We start from the raw sequence: 18,951 nt of genomic DNA, 5'->3' as shown, positions 1-18,951 counted from the left end.
AATCCTGAGAGTCAGTCAATCAATAGTCCTGTGGGCAGATGTAGAAAGGCCATGGGTTTAACATAACCGGTCTTGAATAGTGAATCCAGGGTCATGGAGCCCAGGCGGCCACTTTTTTCCCCGCAGTTCTGCTCTAAAATCTGGCAAAAAGTGGGCATTAGGATCTCTCTTTACAGGATGGAAAACGCTGGTGTTTTAGGCAGGTCACACGTATTCAAGCACCCTTGCCACCAGCTTGTGGTGGGATACCCAGCAGGATTGTTTACCTCACCCTTGGAAATATTTGAAGTGAAATAAATCAAAGGGTTGTAGTTAATGTTTCAAGATCATCGCTTGTCATGGAATGAAATTTTTCACCTATGACTATGAGCATATCAGAATAAAATGTGCTTTTATGTTTAAATAAGGAATATTGCTATAAAACTTACTCATTTGACTTACACGTTAGAATAAGCACCTCCAATATCACAGTCACAGGGAGAACACCCATGGAGATGATTTCCCAAGCCCCAGTATCCAACCTACAGAGAAAACAGGCTCAGCTGATTCCTGCTATGAAGATACTGTTGCTCTGAAGTGCAATATTGAAATCACTACAATGCAATTGCCACACATCAAATAGCCAAACAGCCTGCACCATCTCAGAGAAGCCTTCCTGGCCTATGTGCTTGGCTAATGATCTCCACAGACACATCTCCCATCTCCAGGATTTGAAGTAAGGGGACAGGGCTGGGTACAGTGGCTCATACCTGTAATCCCAGTATTTTGGGAGGCCAAGGCAAGTGGATCACTTGAGGCCAATAGTCTGAGACCAGCCTGGCCAACCATAGTGAAACCTCGTCTCTACGAAAAATACAAAAATTGCATGGGTATGGTGGTTCATGCCTGTAGTCCCAGCTACTTGGGAGGCTGAGGAAGGAAAATCACTTGAACTTTGGAGGCAGAGGCTGCAGTAAGCCGAGATCATGCCACTGCACTCCAGCCTGGGTGATAGAGTGAGACTCCATCTCAAAAAATTTTTTTAAAAATGAAGGGGACAGGAAGGTTGTCCATGTAATGTGTCAAGTGGAAAAGCAATGGAAGCCTTACAATTCCTCTGACATCACCAGTTTATGCTCATGCTGGGTTATGTATGTCCTATTGGAATAGAAGTTCTTCTACCAGACTATGTGTAACTGCCTTTATCTCCCGTCCCCCCAACTCAGATGGAGTCTTGCTCTTTTGCCCACACTGGAGCACAGTGATACGCTCTTGACCAACCTTTGCCTCCCGGGTTGAAGCAATTCTCCTGCCTCAGCCTCCCAAGTAGCTGAGATTATAGGTGCCCACCACCACGTCCAGCTAATTTTTGTATTTTTAGTAGAGACAGGGTTTCACTGTGTTAGCCAGGCTGGTCTTGAACTCCTGACCTCATGATCCATCCGCCTCAGCCTTCCAAAGTGCTGGGATTACAGGCCTGAGCTACCAGGCTCGGCTATGTAACTGCTTTTAATAAAACTTATAGGTTCCCTTACCACAACAGTCCCTGGGGATTTTACCCATGCAATAGTGAAATGTTTGGAGGCAGAGAAATCATTCAAGTTAATTTTGAGATATTACATGAATATCACACTTTAGCATAGGCATTTGTTTATCAATCAGTTGTTTTGGCATAATAACATGAATCCATGTGAGAGATCAACTCTGTTGTTCCAGACTTTTTCCATCATTGCAACATCTTGACCGTTGTTCAAAATAAACAGCTGGTTAGATACAAATAACTATTTTCTAAGTGTTATAATATTTAGTATAAAATGCTCAAAAAAAGTCTTCTCCAACCAATCTCAATTGAACATGCTCCGATAAAACTTACATTTTAGTAGGTATGAAATTCTCATTGGAAATGGTCTTGTTAAGCATCCATATTTTTTGTATCTTGGTACAATTTTACGCATGATTTTACTCAAAAAGATACCCTTTAGATATTAAACATTGATGTCTTTGGACACAATGTGACAAAGAACTTGATGTTTTTCCCCAAACCAAAACTTCAGTTTAAGAAAAAAAAAAATGATGTGACAAGAACTGCTTCCCACAGGATGTGGTCGTGAAAACTCCCTCTAGGACAGGGATTGCTGCCATGCTGGCCACCTCAGGGCAGATCCACGGTGCCACTGGAGAAATGTGGATATGGAGAACCTGGTGGGTACACGGGCTCAGCCACAATGGACAGTTCCCCCATGGGGGGTCCCTATTCAGTTATTTTACTTGCTTTCCCTGCAAGCAAAAGTGAGTCTGTACTGCACATGTAGCAGTTAACCAGCCAGTAAAAAAAGTCAGCCTGAGCCTAAGCTTTGTCTGGAATTACATGATTTGGTTGATCACATAATTTCAGGATTTGATGATGCTATAACCAACTGTGCTCCTTTTTTTGTGTCACACACTTATGGTCATGGAGATTGGCATGGCTGACCTTTCTCTTTAAGGTACAATTTTCAGATTTTCTGACTTCTCTTCTAGAATCCCTTCTTCATATTTCCTTCCTTGCTTCTTTCCCCCACCCTGTCTGCCCCATCCTGTTTTCAGTAAAACGACTTAAAATATGAGCACAAAACCATGTCTTCATAGGCATATATTTCTTATTCATCAGCTACATTTCTTCAGACACATCGAGGTCACTGTTCTTTTATTAGGTTAAGTTTTTGTGTTTTTTTCTTTCTAAAATGTCATGGTGAGCTGCCAAGATTGGAGAACAAAGAAAAGAGTTGGGTTTGAACTCCCCAATTGCATCATGCATTTCTTATGGAGTGAATATGTTTTGTTTTACTAATTTTAGATGATACATGCTTGTATGTTTAGTAGAGTCTGTGAAAAATCCAAGAGTTTATTTCCCACAGGAATCTAAAATACATTAAACCTATGTTTGTTTTTTTATAAGACCTTATCCAAAACACTTTTAGGAAGGGCGCGGTAGGGATGATAAGGGGATTGTGTGCAAGGGATAGAAGAAAGTTCTGGTGGCCTAAAACATGGGCAGATAAATGTTCTTCTATTCTACTGCTTGGCATTTTCAGGAAAACAGTGGATAAATCTAATAACATCTGTGCCTGGGTCGGTTTAGTCCAGTCCAGTGGTGTGCTGGTAAATGTTTAACAGGCAGCTCGATGCAGGGGTGAGGGGAGGCAGATAGGTAGTGTTTGCTGATTTCTGTAGTGTACATACTCATACCCCTGGAGTACTAAAACACAATAGGAAAAGGAAAGAGATTAGCAAAACCAAGTCTCACCTAGGCAATGGCAATAGAAATCCACATCATTATATAAAAGGGAAATGATAGTCAAATACATACAGTGCATTCTTCGCAGTGTGCTCCGGTGACATATGACAGGCACAAGCATTGGCCTGTATCCACATCACAGGTCAAGAGTGGCAGACTCCCAAGGGAGTTACAGTCGCAGGCTGAAAGCACAGCATACACAGTTATTCTCATTCTTAATTCCTCCGCTCTTGTGAGTGTACTTAATAGCTCACACAAAGCAAGAAGTATAACGGCAAGAACACAGAGAAGCCTGCCCTCCCAGGTTTATTGTGTGCCTGGCTGGTGATTATTGTATTGCATACAATCTCACAGAGGAAATCCTGTGTCAGACACTTCCAGAGCCTTATGTAGTTTTACTGGATGGCAATTAGGAGGAGACAAGTAGGTGTAGTTAGCTGTACATGCTGCAGTACTGGCACAGTAACCCTGAGTGATGCTGACCAGGCTGGTGACTCAGAGGCAGGAGTTTCTGGGAGTCATGGTTATTACTGATGGCTCCTTCTCTGGCAGATGCATCTGGAATCCCGCTCTCTCTTCTCTCCCTTAGTACTTTGTTACTTTTTCTTTTAATGCCCTCCGTCCTTCTTCTCCTTTACCCATAGACATTTCTGAGCCCTTCATATGTTGCAAAGGCTAAGAAGACATGCTACCAGAGCAAGGAATACACTTGCAGCAAATTCCATACACTTGGGTTAGTTCATGGAAATAACCCAAATGTCCCATTGACTAATGAATGGATAAATAAAAGTGGCACTTCTGTACAATAGTATGTTATTTAGTAATAAAAAATAAAGACTGATGTAATCTGTAATATGGATAAAACCTGAAAATACTGCTAACTATACCATCTTAACCATTTTAAGCAGGCAGTTCAATTGCATTAAGTACATTCACATCGTTGCATAAACAAGCTCCAGAACGTTTTTCATCCTGCAAAACTCTATGTCCTTTATATAATAACTCCCCACTCCTTTTCCCCTCTAAGCCCTAGCAACCACCATGCTGCTTTCTGTCTGATTTTGACTACTCTGGGTACCTCATATAAGTGGAATCATATAGTCTTTGTCTTTTTGTGACTGCCTTCTTTTACTTTGCATAATGTCCTTAAAGATCATCCATGTTGAAGGATGTGTCAGAATTTTTTTCCTTTTTAAGGAAGAATAATATTCCATTGTATGTAAACACCATATTTTGCTTATCCACTCACCCATCAGTGGATACTTGGGTTACTTCCACCTTTTGGTTAGTGTTGCTATGAATGTGGAAATACAAATATCCCTTCAAAGGTCTGCTTTCAATTATTTTGGGTATATACCCAGAAGAGGGGTTTCTTTTGTGGGGGGATGAAAATGTTATAAAATCGATTGTGGTGATGATTACACAACTTCCAATATACTAAAAATTATTGAATTGCTTACAGGGTGAATTGTATGGTATGTAAATTATATTCAATAAAGCTATTATGGGCTGGGCACAGTGGCTTCTGTCTAGAATCCCAGCACTTTGGGAAGGTGAGGCAGAAAGATTGCTTGGGATCAGTTCAAGACCAGCCTAGGCAACATAGTGAGACTCCGTCTCTTAAAAACAAAAAATTAGATGGCTGTGGTGGCACATGCTTATACTCCTAGCTACTTGGATGCTGAGGTGGGAAAGTTGCTTGAGCCCAGGAGTTTAAGGCTGCAGTGAGTATGATTATGCCACTGTAAGCCAGCCTTAATGACAAAACAAGACTCTGTCTCTCCCCCAACTAAAAAAAAAAAATTTAAAGCTGCTATACACCCACACACACCAAAATAATGTTCAACTTGTTCTTGGAGGACATCAGTTTAGTCAGAGAGTCAGAGAAACATGTGGAATGCTGAAAGGTATGATGGGAAATTGGTTTGATATATAATTCATTATCATGACATTTAATTTTTCCATCAAACCCAAGAAGAGCATTTTATTACAGAAAGATTCAGCCCAATGTCTCTAAATATGCAAATAATCCACAGTTCCATATATGGGCAAAAATATGGAGCAGGAGGCTGTCACCAAATGGAAATTATTTACCCAGGGTTCCTGATGAATCTGTAGCTCTACAGAGGCCTGGAGCAGTTCTAAATTTCTGTGATCCTATAGCTGAGGGTTGGCTCATTTGGCCTCAGAAAACTGCTGAGGTTTTCTTCTATTTCCACTCCCCGCCTTCCCTGAGCTCTTTACTTTTTTTTTCTTTATCAGAGAACATATGGATCAATATTAGAAGGAGTGTGAGAAGAAAGTGGAAACATATTTTAATAAATGAAAAGAGGCCGGGCGCGGTGGCTCACACCTGTAATCCCAGCACTTTGGGAGGCCGAGACGGGCAGATCACAAGGTCAGGAGATCGAGACCATCCTGGCTAACACGGTGAAACCCCGTCTCTACTAAAAATACAAAAAATTAGCTGGGTGTGGTGGTGGGCGCCTGTAGTCCCAGCTACTCGGGAGGCTGAAGCAGGAGAATGGCGTGAACCCGGGAGGCGGAGTGCAGTGCAGAGCTGAAAGCACGCCACTGCACTCCAGCCTAGGAGACAGAGCAAGACTCCATCTAAAAAAAAATTTAAAAATAAAAAGTTCTCCATTAACTGCTTGGAATTTACGGGAACCAATATGTTACTTTTTAAAACCCAGAGGTTGGCAGGATTCTTAGGTATTCATGATCATCAATTTTTAGGGCAGACAGAGACAGCCCCAAGCTTTAAAACACATAGGGGCCAAGGTGAGCAGATCACTTGAGGTCAGGAGTTTGAAACCAGCCTGGCCAACATGGTGAAACCCTGTCTCTATTAAAAATACAAAAATTATCTGGGCATGGTGGTGGACGCCTGTAATCCCAGCTACTCGGGAGGCTGAGGCAGGAGAATTGCTTGAACCTAGGAGGTGGAGGTTGGAGTGAGCCGAGATTTTACCAATGCACTCCAGCCTGGGCGACAGAGCAAGACTCCATCTCAAAAACCAACCAACCAACCAACCAACCAACCAACCAACCACATAGAGGTTGATAGATGCTCGCCCCATCGCCCACCATGGACTTACGCTGGCAGCCCAAGGGGTCAGTGGCGCTCAGTCCGTAGTGATTGGGCTTGCACTGGTCGCATTTGGCTCCTTCCACGTTTTCTTTACAAAGGCACTGGCCGGCCACAGACCCTAAGGCAGGATCAGAGTGGCTCACACAAATACCACCAGATATGGTCCCATCAGGGTCACATTCACAAGCTGGGGACACAGACATTCATTATTTTAGTTAATTGCAAATTGTGGGAAGCCTGAAATATAAGCACAGCATTTTACTGATGCTATAACTATCTCGCTTTGTTTAAATAATTAAATGTTTAAATAATTAGACCACTTGGCAAGAGCTATTCAGAAATGTCTCCCAGATCTCTAGCCTTGGAAAACTTTGAATAAATCCACACATATATTTTTAAAAGACTTTTAAATGGTTCGAAAGTCAGAGGACCAGAGGAAGACTGCTGTTATGACAATTAAGACTAGATTATGTTAAGAATAGATTGATTCTTCTGGGGATGATGAGAACGTTTTGGAATTAGGTAGATGTGATGGCTGCACAACATTGTGCCGGTGAACTGCTGTTCCTTTAAAAATGGTTAATATGTTATGTGAATTTCATCTAAAAATAGATTTTAAAAAAGACTCTAAAGGTGAAAATAAGGTCAAAATCTCTGAAACCTGGTTAAAAAGTAAGTCTCTCCTCTATCACAGAAAAATATGTCACAAGGAAAAGTGACATTCTATTTTATTTTCCTTGGAAGAAACACCTGTAAGAAGGAAAGGAAAGGAATAGCGAGAAGTATTCATATCCTTGGTTTTGTTGGGGGAAATCTGCTGACAGGTCAAGAGCTTGACGGAAGAGATTCTGGAAAATGGGATAAACAGTCACTTGTAGCAAAGGAGCCATAAAGGTAGCAACCTTTTTTCTGTTGTTGTTGCTGTAGACATTTGAACAACTCAAGGATGGGGTGTCATATGAAAAAGAATGTTGACAGTTTGAATTAATTCTAGAAGGTAGAACCAGGAGAGAGTAGAAGTCACAAAAGGTAGCACTTGGTTGAGTTTAAGGAAGAACTCTCTAATAGTTAAGGCTGTCCAATACTGCAGTGAACCCCTCATCATCGGAGGTGTCCAGGTAGATGTTGAAACAGCACTTGTGGCTTTGGTATGGATGACAAATGTGTTGTTGGGCATTAGATGACCACCAAGGTCTCTTGTACCTTTGTGGTTCTGTGTTTCCATGGGCTTCCACTTTTAAGGAGGTCAATAAAAATTAAAAATACGAATATCCTGATTTTAAGGAACAGTCACATTCACATTTATACATGCTTCCTTTGGATTACTAAAAACAAAAAGGTCAAGTCTAAAACCATGTCTATATGACCACCATTTAGGTTAGTGAGTTTAATGGAAACAATTCAGTCAAACCAGTTGTTTCACATTATTGAAGCAACCCGTGTTTGCTCTCTGACGCAATCTTTCACATTTTAATCATTTGTTGTTTGTTATTGTTTTGTGACTGGTGACTTACTATGAAAAAATAGCATTGAGTTCTGTTTAGTTTGCAAAAACCACAATTTTCTTCTAATTAAAGTCAGTTGCTTCTAGAAAGAAGGGAACAAACTAGATTCATCTTAGAAGTGGCCAAAAGGAAAAAGCTAAAATTTCTTTGGGAGACACTCCAAAGAATCAGTATTGAGTTCCAGAGAATAATTTAATTATGCACAGAAGTATCCTTTGGGAAAGAGATGTGGGAGGGTAGATAGTAAACGTTCTTCGAAACAGCCTATGTCATGACCTTTAGAAGTCTAATTAAATGTCTTGGTGTCACACAATTCTAGCAAACTTTTATTATCAGCAGTTGAGTCTATCAAATCTTGCTTTTCTGTATCAAACTTAATGGCATCTTAATTGTAGAAAACTTAAAATTAGTCAACTCTTATGCCTGGAATCTGCTTATGTAAATATTTAGGTTCGAACGAGGACAACTTAGAGAAAATTTATATGAGAATGCTAATCAATCTTCAAATACACATCGTTTGTATATATACACACAAACATTTGTTTAGGTAAACTAGGAGAAACCGGGGTGTCTCATGATAGTAGTTGGTTACAAACTCCTCATCTACCTTTTATGGAAAAATTCCTTGTTTACAAAGAATGACTTCTTAGTTTCATACCAGGAGTACTAGTTTTCTTTCCAAAGCACTATCAAATTAATACTCAGTGGTTCTTAAGGAACAAGACTTTGATTGATGTGCTCAAAATATTTGGTTTATTATTTCCAAATCTCTTTCCAGATTCCTAGATAACCTGTTTCAATAATTGTATTTCCCTGATTCTACCCAAGAGAGCAATTTAATCTTCTTTTATAAATACATAGCTTTTAAAACAATAACAGTTATGTGTGTGCATGATTACAGATTGTGGTAAAAACTGTAGGATACTTAGGAAATTGCTCTAAAGAAATAAATTTTCTGATAATCAAGTTCTTTATATCAATTTTGAACACGTCATGTAGGTAAATTTTATATAGTCAGGTGCCTACTGAGTAATCCAAGCCAAAATACTTTATTGATGCATTTTCTATATTGTGATCACTTAAAGTTTGAAATCTAGGACATTGAATGTATTCAGATGGCTACTGAATTACACTGTATAAGACTTCATTTTATGTATTATTATTATATGAAAGTTGAAGTTAGATTTTATAGCAGCTTCCCTGCCCTCACTTTAGCATTATTTGGATATACCCTAAGAAGTGGAATCCCTGAGTATTGGGAGAGGCAATCCTCAATGGGTGCTGGTATCCTGAACGTTCTTGCTAAGTGTGCCGCCGTGCAAGGCCCCACTGGCTCTTTATCTAGCCATTTCTTAGAGTTGTGCTTGCAGCAAGCAACCTTGAGGGATGGAGTGGCATCTTCCCCTGCATAAAAAATAGGCTTGCTTCCACTTGCTATAAAGCAATGAATCCTCCAAGTTCAGTGTTCCTCAGCTGCATCATAAACTTACTAGATGTACACTATTCACATGGTATCCTTTGTGTCACTCCCATGGGACATGGGGACATGGAAACTCAGGCCAATACAATGATCTTGTTTCTTGCTATGCCATGAGTTATAAAGTCTTTTGTGTTTGGCCCAAGAGTTTTGTGTCTTCTGTTATCCATGAAACAATAACAGGCCAACTTGTTAGTCTGCAAGTAGAGTAAGATTTCAGACCCAGTTACTGACACTGGGTATTTGAAATCAGGTTGGAGTATTTCTGTAGGCAAAAATGTGTAGCAGTGATGGGACGAGAGTGAGCAAGCAAGGTGGCTGGGGTGCAACATTTAAGGAGGTACCCACTCTCAGATTTGTGCAAGCAGCAAGTGTTAGCCCTGCACTTCCATCACCCTGATAGTGAGTTCTTCCTTACATTTTGGAACTTAAGTGCCTTCCTTGGCTCACTCTAGTCCCAGTCCTGCAGGAAAATGCAAATTAAAACAATGATGAGATACCATTTGATTAGTGAAAAGTAAAGTGTGATAAAACCAAGAAAGCAAAAATTGAAGTTTGACAAAATCAAGTGTTGGCAAGGATGTAGAGCCCCAGGAACTCCCATTTACTATGGTGTGAGTGGCCAATGGCATATTCACTTAGGGGACCATGTGGTGTTATTTAATCAATTTGAAGTCCATACTCCATGGCCCAGAAATTCCACTGCTAGGTATGTCTCCTAGGGACAAAGTTTGCATAGATGCACAAGGTCACATACACAAGAATGTTTACTGCAGCATCCAAAGAAAAGTGAACAAATAAGTTTTGTCATACTTAAAGGAAAAAATTCTATAAGAAATTAAAATGGAAGAACTAAGGCTACCTAATATGGAAAAGTCTCAAAAATATAATGTTGAATGAAATACCCAAGTTGCTGAAAGACACATACAAAATGACATCATCTATCTAAACTTTGAAAACATGTCAACATATATTGTTCGTAGATAAAAACACATGTGAAAGTGTGAAAAAAAAATCATGATAATGCAAAATATATGCATTTACCCCTAGCAAGGAGGGTAGACAAACGGGACAGTTGTGTACCTGAGACATCGATATAGTGCCTGTCATGTTTTATTAAAGAAAGTCCCGAGAGTGACAGGCTAAGACTGTTTTAGAGAAAGCTGGTGGTGGGGTATAAACGTGTCTAATATATTATTCTCTATTATTTTGTACATGCTTGAAATATTTCATTTAAGAAGTTGAGCTTCAAGATAAAAGGTTTTTAAAGGTTTTTAAAAAGCGCAAGTTAAGTAACATGTTAGCTTATGCATCTTAACAGCAAAATTGAAGTGTCTACAGCCAGTCGAATGTTTTAGCCAATTTTACCACTTTGGTTCCTCCCCCAGCAGGCTTCCATGATACTCAAGGTGTCTGCCTCTCCTCGTGGGATCCTACATAATTTCCTAACTGCCAGAACAGACACAGATTATTTGGATCAACTTGTTTGCAGAAGGACAAGCTCTTAAAGCAGAGGTATTTTTGCAATCCTCCACTCCCCAAAATAGGGTAGTCTGGAGATGCCATTAAGCAGAGGGGGCGCGGGCAGCCCCAGTAAGATCAAACTGAACTTGGCTCAGACAGCAGGTAGGATCCAGGCAGGGCCCAGGGACTCACGAATGCACGCGTAGGGATCCGAGATGGTCTTGAGGGGGTCCCTATAGAAGAGGGGCCTGCAGCGGTCGCAGTGCTGCCCCTCAGTGTTGTGCTGGCAGTCTTCACACACGCCCCCGCTGAGGCCACCGCTTGCCAGGTACATAGTCATGTCGAAGTGACAGCGGCTGGAGTGGCTGTTACAGCTGCACGCTGAGAGGAGAAGAAAGTGACTGAGAGGTGGACCAAGGCCTCGGGTGGCACAGCCAGCACCTCCGCAATGGTCAGGGCACCCGCTGGTCCTCCGCGTCCTCCTGCCACTTTGTGTTCTTTGTATAGATGTACCAAGAAAACAAAGGGAGAAAATGTGTGCTCTCAGGGGATCTTTCTAGTACTCTGATTCTGCTCCAACGCTTTCTATAAAATGTGCTCCCGATACGTTAAATATGTAGTTTTTAAAAATCAAGTGAACAAAAGTAAATCATTTCGGTGATCTAAAGTCACAGAGTACAATATTTGTGGTATTCATTAAAGGATGCTTTTACTGACTTATGCTTTGTGCAACTGACATTTTTACATGAAATGTTCTGCATGCTCTGGGATTCCTAGAGAAGACAGCAAAGCTCAATCGGCCCGGCCTCTCCACATAAGCAGGGAGCTGCAAGGGCTGCGGTCAATTTTATCTCATCTGAGGCTGGGCCAGAGGCCTGGAGGGAAAGGCAGTCTGTTTGGAGGAATTTGTCTTCATGGTAATGTCTACACTGTTTGTCTTTTTGGTTCTTTTCCTGTAAACAGTCTAAGGTCAGGCTGCATTTTCCTGGGTCTTGTATACTGTGACTCTCATGGATGAGGCTTTTTTATTAGAGCTCTTCTAGGGACATTTCATTCCCTCAAATTGTTTTTCCTAGTCTGGGAAAAGAAATTGAATAACAAATTTGTTTGGAAGTTCATTAAAATTCAGAGGCAGCAAACATGTTAGCCAAAACAAAACCAGCATCTTATTAGCCTGAATATTTTATTTAAAACAATACAATAGCCTGTCAAACTCAATACTGGGCCTCATTTCTCCTATTATCCTACAGATGGGTTTAAGGTCACGCTCATGGAATGTATGACTATTCAGGATGACAGTACAGATCTCTGAACCAAATCTAGTGTTCACCAAATTCTTGGAGTTGCCTTGTCCCTGCTGATACTGCCATTACATGGCTCCGTACCTCTACTGGAAGGGTGCCACACAACATGCTTACTGTTTCATTTTTAAAATTAAACAATTTGTGGTGTGAGGATTGGAGAAGTTGGCAATTCTTCTATGTGAGATAATTGGGAACATCGGGATATCACACTATAGGAGCTGGGAGGACAGCCTCACCACTTTGGTGCCTGCAGCCCCACAGAAATGAACGAAGTGTTTCTCAAAATAAGGAAACTTAGAGCACACTCAGTCTATGCAGGGAACTGAGTTTCACCCACATCTGCAAGCGTTGTCCTGGAGGTCTGCAGCTGGCCTCCAAGGAGCATCCTGGAAGAAGTCCTTGCATCTCTCACAGTTTGGACCATCTGTATTGTGCTGACAGACACACTGACCGTGAACCTGCATTGTGCAATAAATAGAGCATTAAAAGAGGACTTGTCCTTGGGGACGTTGGGGTTCTTTAAATGGGAAATGAAATACCAGGTCCTGGTACCTCTCTGATCCTTAGTTTCCCGTATGTTAATTATAATACTGACCTTGACTATCTTCTATTATTTTCTTAACTAGTTTTAAACTTTATAAAAATTTAAAAAGTTCAGTGAATTTCTAAAATACAATACTGTTTTTTGGCTTTTCTAAGTTCTAGTTTCAGGGTAGCACATTGCAGCCCTCAATAAAGTGAGGGACAGGATGGCTAAGGGGTTTGTGTGGAGTTGTGGGGGAGTGGTATATGGGATTGTTTAGGAGCATAAGAAAAAAGAGGGAGTTAGAAAAGGGAACGAAGCTGAAGAAAGCCATGTGATTCTCCTGGATTTTCCCAAAATGCTCTAAATGACCCACATGCAGAGAGAGAAGTTCTGTTTCCAGTGAATGGGAAAGAGTGTAGCTGAATGGGAAGTCACACTAGCTGAACATTAAGCCTTGTGTGAATATGCCTAATAAACAATTGACATTTATTTAGAAGACACACTCCATGGGACTCTGCATAAAACTACAACTCTTCTACAATATCTTTTAAAGCTAGTGCCCCCAGATGAGAGAGATCTGCAGTATTAAGACACAGCCATTCCCAGTGTAAGAATGCTACTTGGATTGAACATTTTACAACATCAGATATTGCTGAAATACCTTAGCATTGACTACAGGGTCTTGCACACAAACGTCCTTCAATAGATTTTTGTAAGAGAATGAACGTGAAATTATTAGGTTGGTGCAATAGTAATTTCAGATTTTGCAATTAAAAGTGGTGGCAAAAACAGCATTTTTGCACCAACCCAATATGATCCCTCTCCACCAAATCTCCATGCTCTACAAAATAAATGAAAAGAGGGCAAGATGAAGTATCTTGAAATCCTAAAGTATAAATTCTGCTCACTGGTTCAATGATGTCCATATGCTGCAGAATCCACAAGCACCTGTGGCTGGAGGAACTGGAGGGTCCTAGGTGACCTATTAGGATAGGCTGAATGGCACCCACGTAAGCATAAAACTGGCACTTAGATTTGTTGATCTCCATGTGGAGCGCCTCATCTACATTCAGCACCAGGACAGTGAAAGGCAGGTAGGACAGCCCACTGTTCTTTCGGATTAATAACTCACCATTCCAGGAGGGCTGAAAACATCTCCCCGCACCTTCTGCATAGGGTGACATTCGCTAGCATGGCCATTGCAAAAGCAGCTTCCCCGAACAACCATCTCGTACAGAGCATAGTAGTATTTATCAAGGGAATCATTTTGCCTCCTTCCAAGCAAAGTATCCCCAAGGGTGTGGAGCTTGGTAAAGTTTATCCTCAGGTTTGTCAATGTCACAAGGTCTAAAGAAAGGAAAATAATGAATCAAAGTGAATTTGAGGCGCATCAGTTCAAGGGACTCTTCTTGACTGATATACCCTTAATATACTACAGAAAAGCGATTATAGGCCCAGTGTGGTGGCTCGTGCCTGTAATCCCAGCACTTTGGGTGGTCGAGGCAGGAGGATCCCTTGAGCTCAAGAGTTCAAGACCAGACTGGGCAACATGGTGACACCCTGTCTCTACATAAAATACAAACATTAGCCTGGCAGGGTGGCACATGCCTGTAATACCAGCTACTTGGGAGGCTGAGGCACAAGAATTGCTTGAACCCAGGAGGTGCAGGTTGCAGAGAGCTGAGATCACACCACTGCACTCCAGCCTGGATGATAGAGCAAGACTCCGTCTCAAGAAAAAAAAAAAAAAAGAAAGCAATTACAAGGAATATGCCAAACTTGAAATTTTTTTAAAGCTGATATGAAAAATATAAAGGAATTCATACCTTGGATGTAGGGGCTATAAGGGTTTTCAATTTCAAAACTGGGATCCAAAACTTTCAAAACAACCTGTAAAATAAATATAGATAAATTTATAGTATATTACCCGAAAATGTAATTGTCAAACACACTTTTTTTTTAAACCTCCGAGGCTCAAGCAATCTTACTACTTCAGCCTCCCAAGTAGCTGAGACCACTGGCATGTACCACCACGCCCAGCTAATTTTTAAAGTTTTTTGTAGAGGTGGGGGTTCTCCCTATGTTGCCCAGGCTGGTCTCGAACTCCCAGGCTCAAGTGATCCTCCTGCCTCAGCCTCCTAAAGTGCTGGAATTACAGATGTGAGCCATCACACCTGACTGTGAAATGCACTTTTATGGAAGAGACCCTGATCTTACAAGAAGGCTGAGCTATTGCTTCCCAGCTGGCATAGAATACAGATTATCATTTGGGTTACCATATGAATAGAGGTACCAAGAGCAGAAATAAATGAAAGATATTAATCAGTCATTTCTAGCTTTTTATGTACAAGTGGTTTATACAGGCAGAAAAAGCAAAGAGAACACTTATGCTGGATTGGGATGGAGTGATGGACAATTTGGCAAGCCATGATCAATTTGGATTTGGTGGGGAATTCTGGAGCTGTCTTCTGCCACTAATTCTTTCTGCTATACCTGATAAAATAGTACCTGTTCAATCCCACTCACTCCAACCTTCTGCCAGGCACCAGCTTTGCTCAGAGGGTTGTTCCTGGCAGATTCCCCTGGGGTGGTGGTTTACAGAGCACGGGGATGAGATAGCTAATGCCAGGCTGCAGCTAGCTTACATGGCTCCTCTGCAAGCTTTAGAAATCGGTGTTCCTTCTTCTGGGTGCCTGGGGCCATGGTGCCCCATTTAAGTTTTATCCCACTCCCACCTTCAGCTGAGCACTCTTGTGCAGGATTGCTTCTAAAAACGTATTTAGTATTTATTTGGGACTCATTTCAATTTAGACACTTTCATTTTTAAAAAAGCAACAGCCCAAATTATGTTGCAGTAAACACTATCAAAATTTTTTCTTTTAATTACACTTTTTAAAAGTTTAATTTATATAAAATAAATACAAGGAAGGAAATGCTACCTCTCCACCTGTTGAGGGTTCAGTATCCGAGTATTTGGAGTCACAAACAATGTCTCCCACTCCCTGGGCCTGGCCAGATGTGATGTTAGGAAAGGAAGTGGCACAGTCTTTTGCAAAATATTTGAACACTTTCCAGGTGTGTCCATAGTCTGTGGAACGTTCAACTAACATTGCAGCAGGCCGAAAAGTCTAGGAAAAATGAGTAAGTTGGCACATTTCACAAAGGCAGATTTTATTATCGACTTCAGATTGAATATTTATATTTTCTAATTCCATTTTTAAAAACTTTAAGTGTATCTTTCTGTTGTTTGTTTTGTTTTTGAGATAGGATCTCACTCTGTCACCCAGGCTGGAGTGCAGTGGCATGATCTCGGTTCACTGTAGCCTCAACTTCCCAGGCCCAGGTGATCCTCCCATCTCAGTCTCCCGAGTAGCTGGGACTACAGGTGCATGCCACCATGCCCAGATAATTTTTTTGCAGAGTCAGAGTTTGCCATGTTGCCCAGGCTGTTCTCAAACTCCTGGGCTCAAATGCCCACCTCAGCCTCCCAAAATGCTGGGATTACAGGTGTGAGTCACTGTTCCTGGCCAGGTCTATCTTTTAAAATCTACTACACAATACACACACCACAGTCTCTTTTCAGTATTTATGAGTACACACTTTGTGCTCATAATCTAATTACATTATAAAAATGTTTATGGCATTGTGAATTATTAATGAAGAAAGATGGCTTATAAATTGAAAAGTTAATGTAGTTAATACTTTACAGCAATTTGTTGTGATTCTCTTTGCCAAGCATGCTTTTCCTCTGGCAAACTCTTATACATCCTTCAAACCTATCCATGAAGTTTATCCTGGTTCCCCACAGCAGATTTAGCCCCTTAAATTTCCCAGCATTTTAAATCAATCATACTGCTAATTCTGTACTTATCACTTTGCATTATAATTTTCTATTATATTTATATGTTTGTATCTATGACTAGATTGGGAGTTATTTGGAGACAAAGACTGGTGGGTTTTTTCATTTTTTAAATTTCATATTCATTTTTTCTTACCAAAACGAGCATAAAGTCTGACATCAAAATTAGAGTTTTCCTGAATGATTAAAGAAGCACTATAGCACAATGATTTTCTCTGGCATCTGACTCACCTTAGTAAAGACTCTTTTTTCCTTCCCCTTGATCACAACCTTTCCATATTTACCTAAATAAGTTCCAGTTCCTGCCCTTTTCTCCCAAAAATTATCTTTATAGGTTTTGTGGTTCCTATCACCTCAGTACTGGGAGTTTTCCTTTTCTCTGTGTCTCCTAATTTTTAAAAAAATCATATAGTCATGGCCATTGATTTTTCAAAAGTGTTTGTTTTTCTTCATGTAAGAGTCAAAGCTCAGGTGGCAAAGGTCAAGTCTGAACTTATTCTGTTTTTGTTCACTGCAAGGAAGCAAGACAGTGAAATTCCAGATAAACACTGAGCATTTGGGGAATAGATAAAAGAGGGGCAGCAGGCCTATTCGTCTGTACCTTAAAGGTCAAGATAAGGTGGCTGAACCGAAATAATGCCTCTAAGTCCAGTCTGATGCTGACATGATCAAGACCTAAGGAAGAATCCAGAAAGAAGAATATCAGTGAATTTGAGAGACTCCTGTTTATCATGTTAATTCCCCACTGTGACTTATCTGTAATAAAATCTCTTTGATGCCACAAGGCTGATGATCACTTTCCCCGTCTGTTGGAGTGGTATCCCATGCCACTCCAAGCCCAGGAGGTGTGGAGGGCAGGATACGTTTCACCCTGATGGTGCCCACATCTGTGTTTTAGTGGCAACACACATGGCCACTATGTGGCAGCATTACATATAACCAAGGGAGTTTCAGGACATTTGCCCTAGGTGGAAAGAGAGAAAGAGAGGTTTCATTTCCTTGTACTAAAATCTTGACTACACATAAACATGAGCTAGCTAGCCAGAGGATGGTAAAAACCAATGTACCTATTTCTTCCAAGAGTTGCTAAAAGTCATTTGAACTAGAATTTCATTGTCACCTGGCATATAACACAACTTGGAATATTCCCCTTGGACTGGGGACCTGTGGGCTCTTCTGTGGCTGAGGTGGTGGCAGAGGTACCCTGGTCAGGGTTTTACACCGAGCTAGTTATGATCCATCTCTAGCACAGATGTGGGATATCACTCCTAACCTAGACACAAAAGCAGCCCAGATCTCTCTAGAGCAGCACTGTCCAACAGAAATAGAATATTACTCATGTATGTAATTTAAAATTTTCTAATAGCCATATTAAAAAAAGTAAAAAGAAACAGATAAATTTGTTTGTAATAATATACTTAAACCAACATATTTAAAAGTTACTTTGACATATAATCAATATTTTAAAAATTAGTGATTTTTTAAAGACAGAGTCTCACTCTGTCCCCCAGGCTGGAGTGCAGTGGCAGGATCTTGGCTTACTGCAACCTCTGCCTCCCAGGTCAAGGGATTCTACTGCCTCAGCCTCCCGAGTAGCTGGGACTACAGCCTTGCTCCACCATGCCTGGCTAATTTTCATATTTTTAGTAGAGACAGGGTTTTGCCATGTTGGCCAGGCTGGTCTCAAACTCCTGAGCTCAAGTGATCTTCCTATCTTGGCCTCCTAAAGTGTTCGGATTACAGGTATGAGCCACCGCACCCTGCCAGAAAATCAGTGATTCTTTATTATACATTTTCTCCCAAACTATGTCTTAGAAATCTGGGATGTTTTTACACTTCCAGCCCATCTCAGTTTGGATTAGACATGTTTCAAGTGCTCACACTGGGCAGTATGGCTCCAGACGACAGTGGCTGGACTACAGTGAATTGGGGTTCAGCCTAGAGTTCTAGGGTGAAAAGCTTAGGGACGTGTTTGCTGCTCAGTGGGCAGCCACATTGCAGGCTGAGTGTCAAGGGTCCTAACCCTTTCTAGAAAGGAGATCTGTCCTTCTCTCTAAGGTGCTTGGTTGAGAATCCTTGCTCTATGTCATTGGCTTGGACAGAATGACATTCCCTTTGTGAGGAGATGTGGAACAAGTGTTAGATGTGGGGGTCAAAACAGCCATTAAGCAAAAATGGCACCATTCATCAGGAGGACAGGTGGCTGTGGAAAAAAACACCTCACATTCATTAAGGAGAGTCCAGCTGGAGATCAATAACTAGGATCCAAAATGAAATGGCATTTAGTAGACACCAGTCAATCATTGGTCAAGTGGATGACATAAATAAAACAGCCTCATATTATGCTTGCCCTGAACTATCTTATTTTTTTTTTTTTTTTTTTTTGAGACGGAGTCTCACTCTGTCGCCCAGGCTGGAGTGCAGTGGCCGGATCTCAGCTCACTGCAAGCTCCGCCTCCCGGGTTCACG

At 41.0% G+C, this 18,951-nt stretch overlaps 1 protein-coding gene and 1 long non-coding RNA gene across 3 annotated transcripts in view; one reads left to right on the top strand and one right to left on the bottom strand.

The window, feature by feature from the left end:
* Positions 1 to 18,951, bottom strand: part of LAMB4 (laminin subunit beta 4) — a 110,643-nt gene that overhangs the window by 70,328 nt on the left and 21,364 nt on the right. Inside the window, exons 6-14 of the mRNA XM_021936169.2 lie at positions 17,084 to 17,157; positions 15,563 to 15,751; positions 14,450 to 14,513; positions 13,756 to 13,970; positions 12,435 to 12,555; positions 10,986 to 11,174; positions 6,355 to 6,534; positions 3,329 to 3,438; positions 442 to 521 (exon numbers count right to left, since the gene is read on the bottom strand). Coding sequence (XP_021791861.2) covers positions 442 to 521; positions 3,329 to 3,438; positions 6,355 to 6,534; positions 10,986 to 11,174; positions 12,435 to 12,555; positions 13,756 to 13,970; positions 14,450 to 14,513; positions 15,563 to 15,751; positions 17,084 to 17,157 — 1,222 coding nt within the window. The remainder of the gene's footprint in view (positions 1 to 441; positions 522 to 3,328; positions 3,439 to 6,354; positions 6,535 to 10,985; positions 11,175 to 12,434; positions 12,556 to 13,755; positions 13,971 to 14,449; positions 14,514 to 15,562; positions 15,752 to 17,083; positions 17,158 to 18,951) is intronic.
* Positions 6,638 to 18,951, top strand: part of LOC103883158 — a 33,735-nt gene continuing 21,421 nt past the window's right edge. Inside the window, exons 1-2 of one of the 2 annotated variants that reach the window (XR_001901118.3) lie at positions 6,638 to 7,465; positions 10,718 to 10,844. This is a non-coding gene — a long non-coding RNA (uncharacterized LOC103883158). The remainder of the gene's footprint in view (positions 7,466 to 10,717; positions 10,845 to 18,951) is intronic. The other variant, XR_645284.4, reaches the window with a different exon arrangement.

The sequence above is a fragment of the Papio anubis genome, chromosome 4, assembly GCF_008728515.1.
Source record: "Papio anubis isolate 15944 chromosome 4, Panubis1.0, whole genome shotgun sequence".
Taxonomy (NCBI): domain Eukaryota; kingdom Metazoa; phylum Chordata; class Mammalia; order Primates; family Cercopithecidae; genus Papio; species Papio anubis.
Note: the sequence above shows the minus strand (reverse complement) of the source record. Positions and strands in the feature narration are given on the sequence as shown.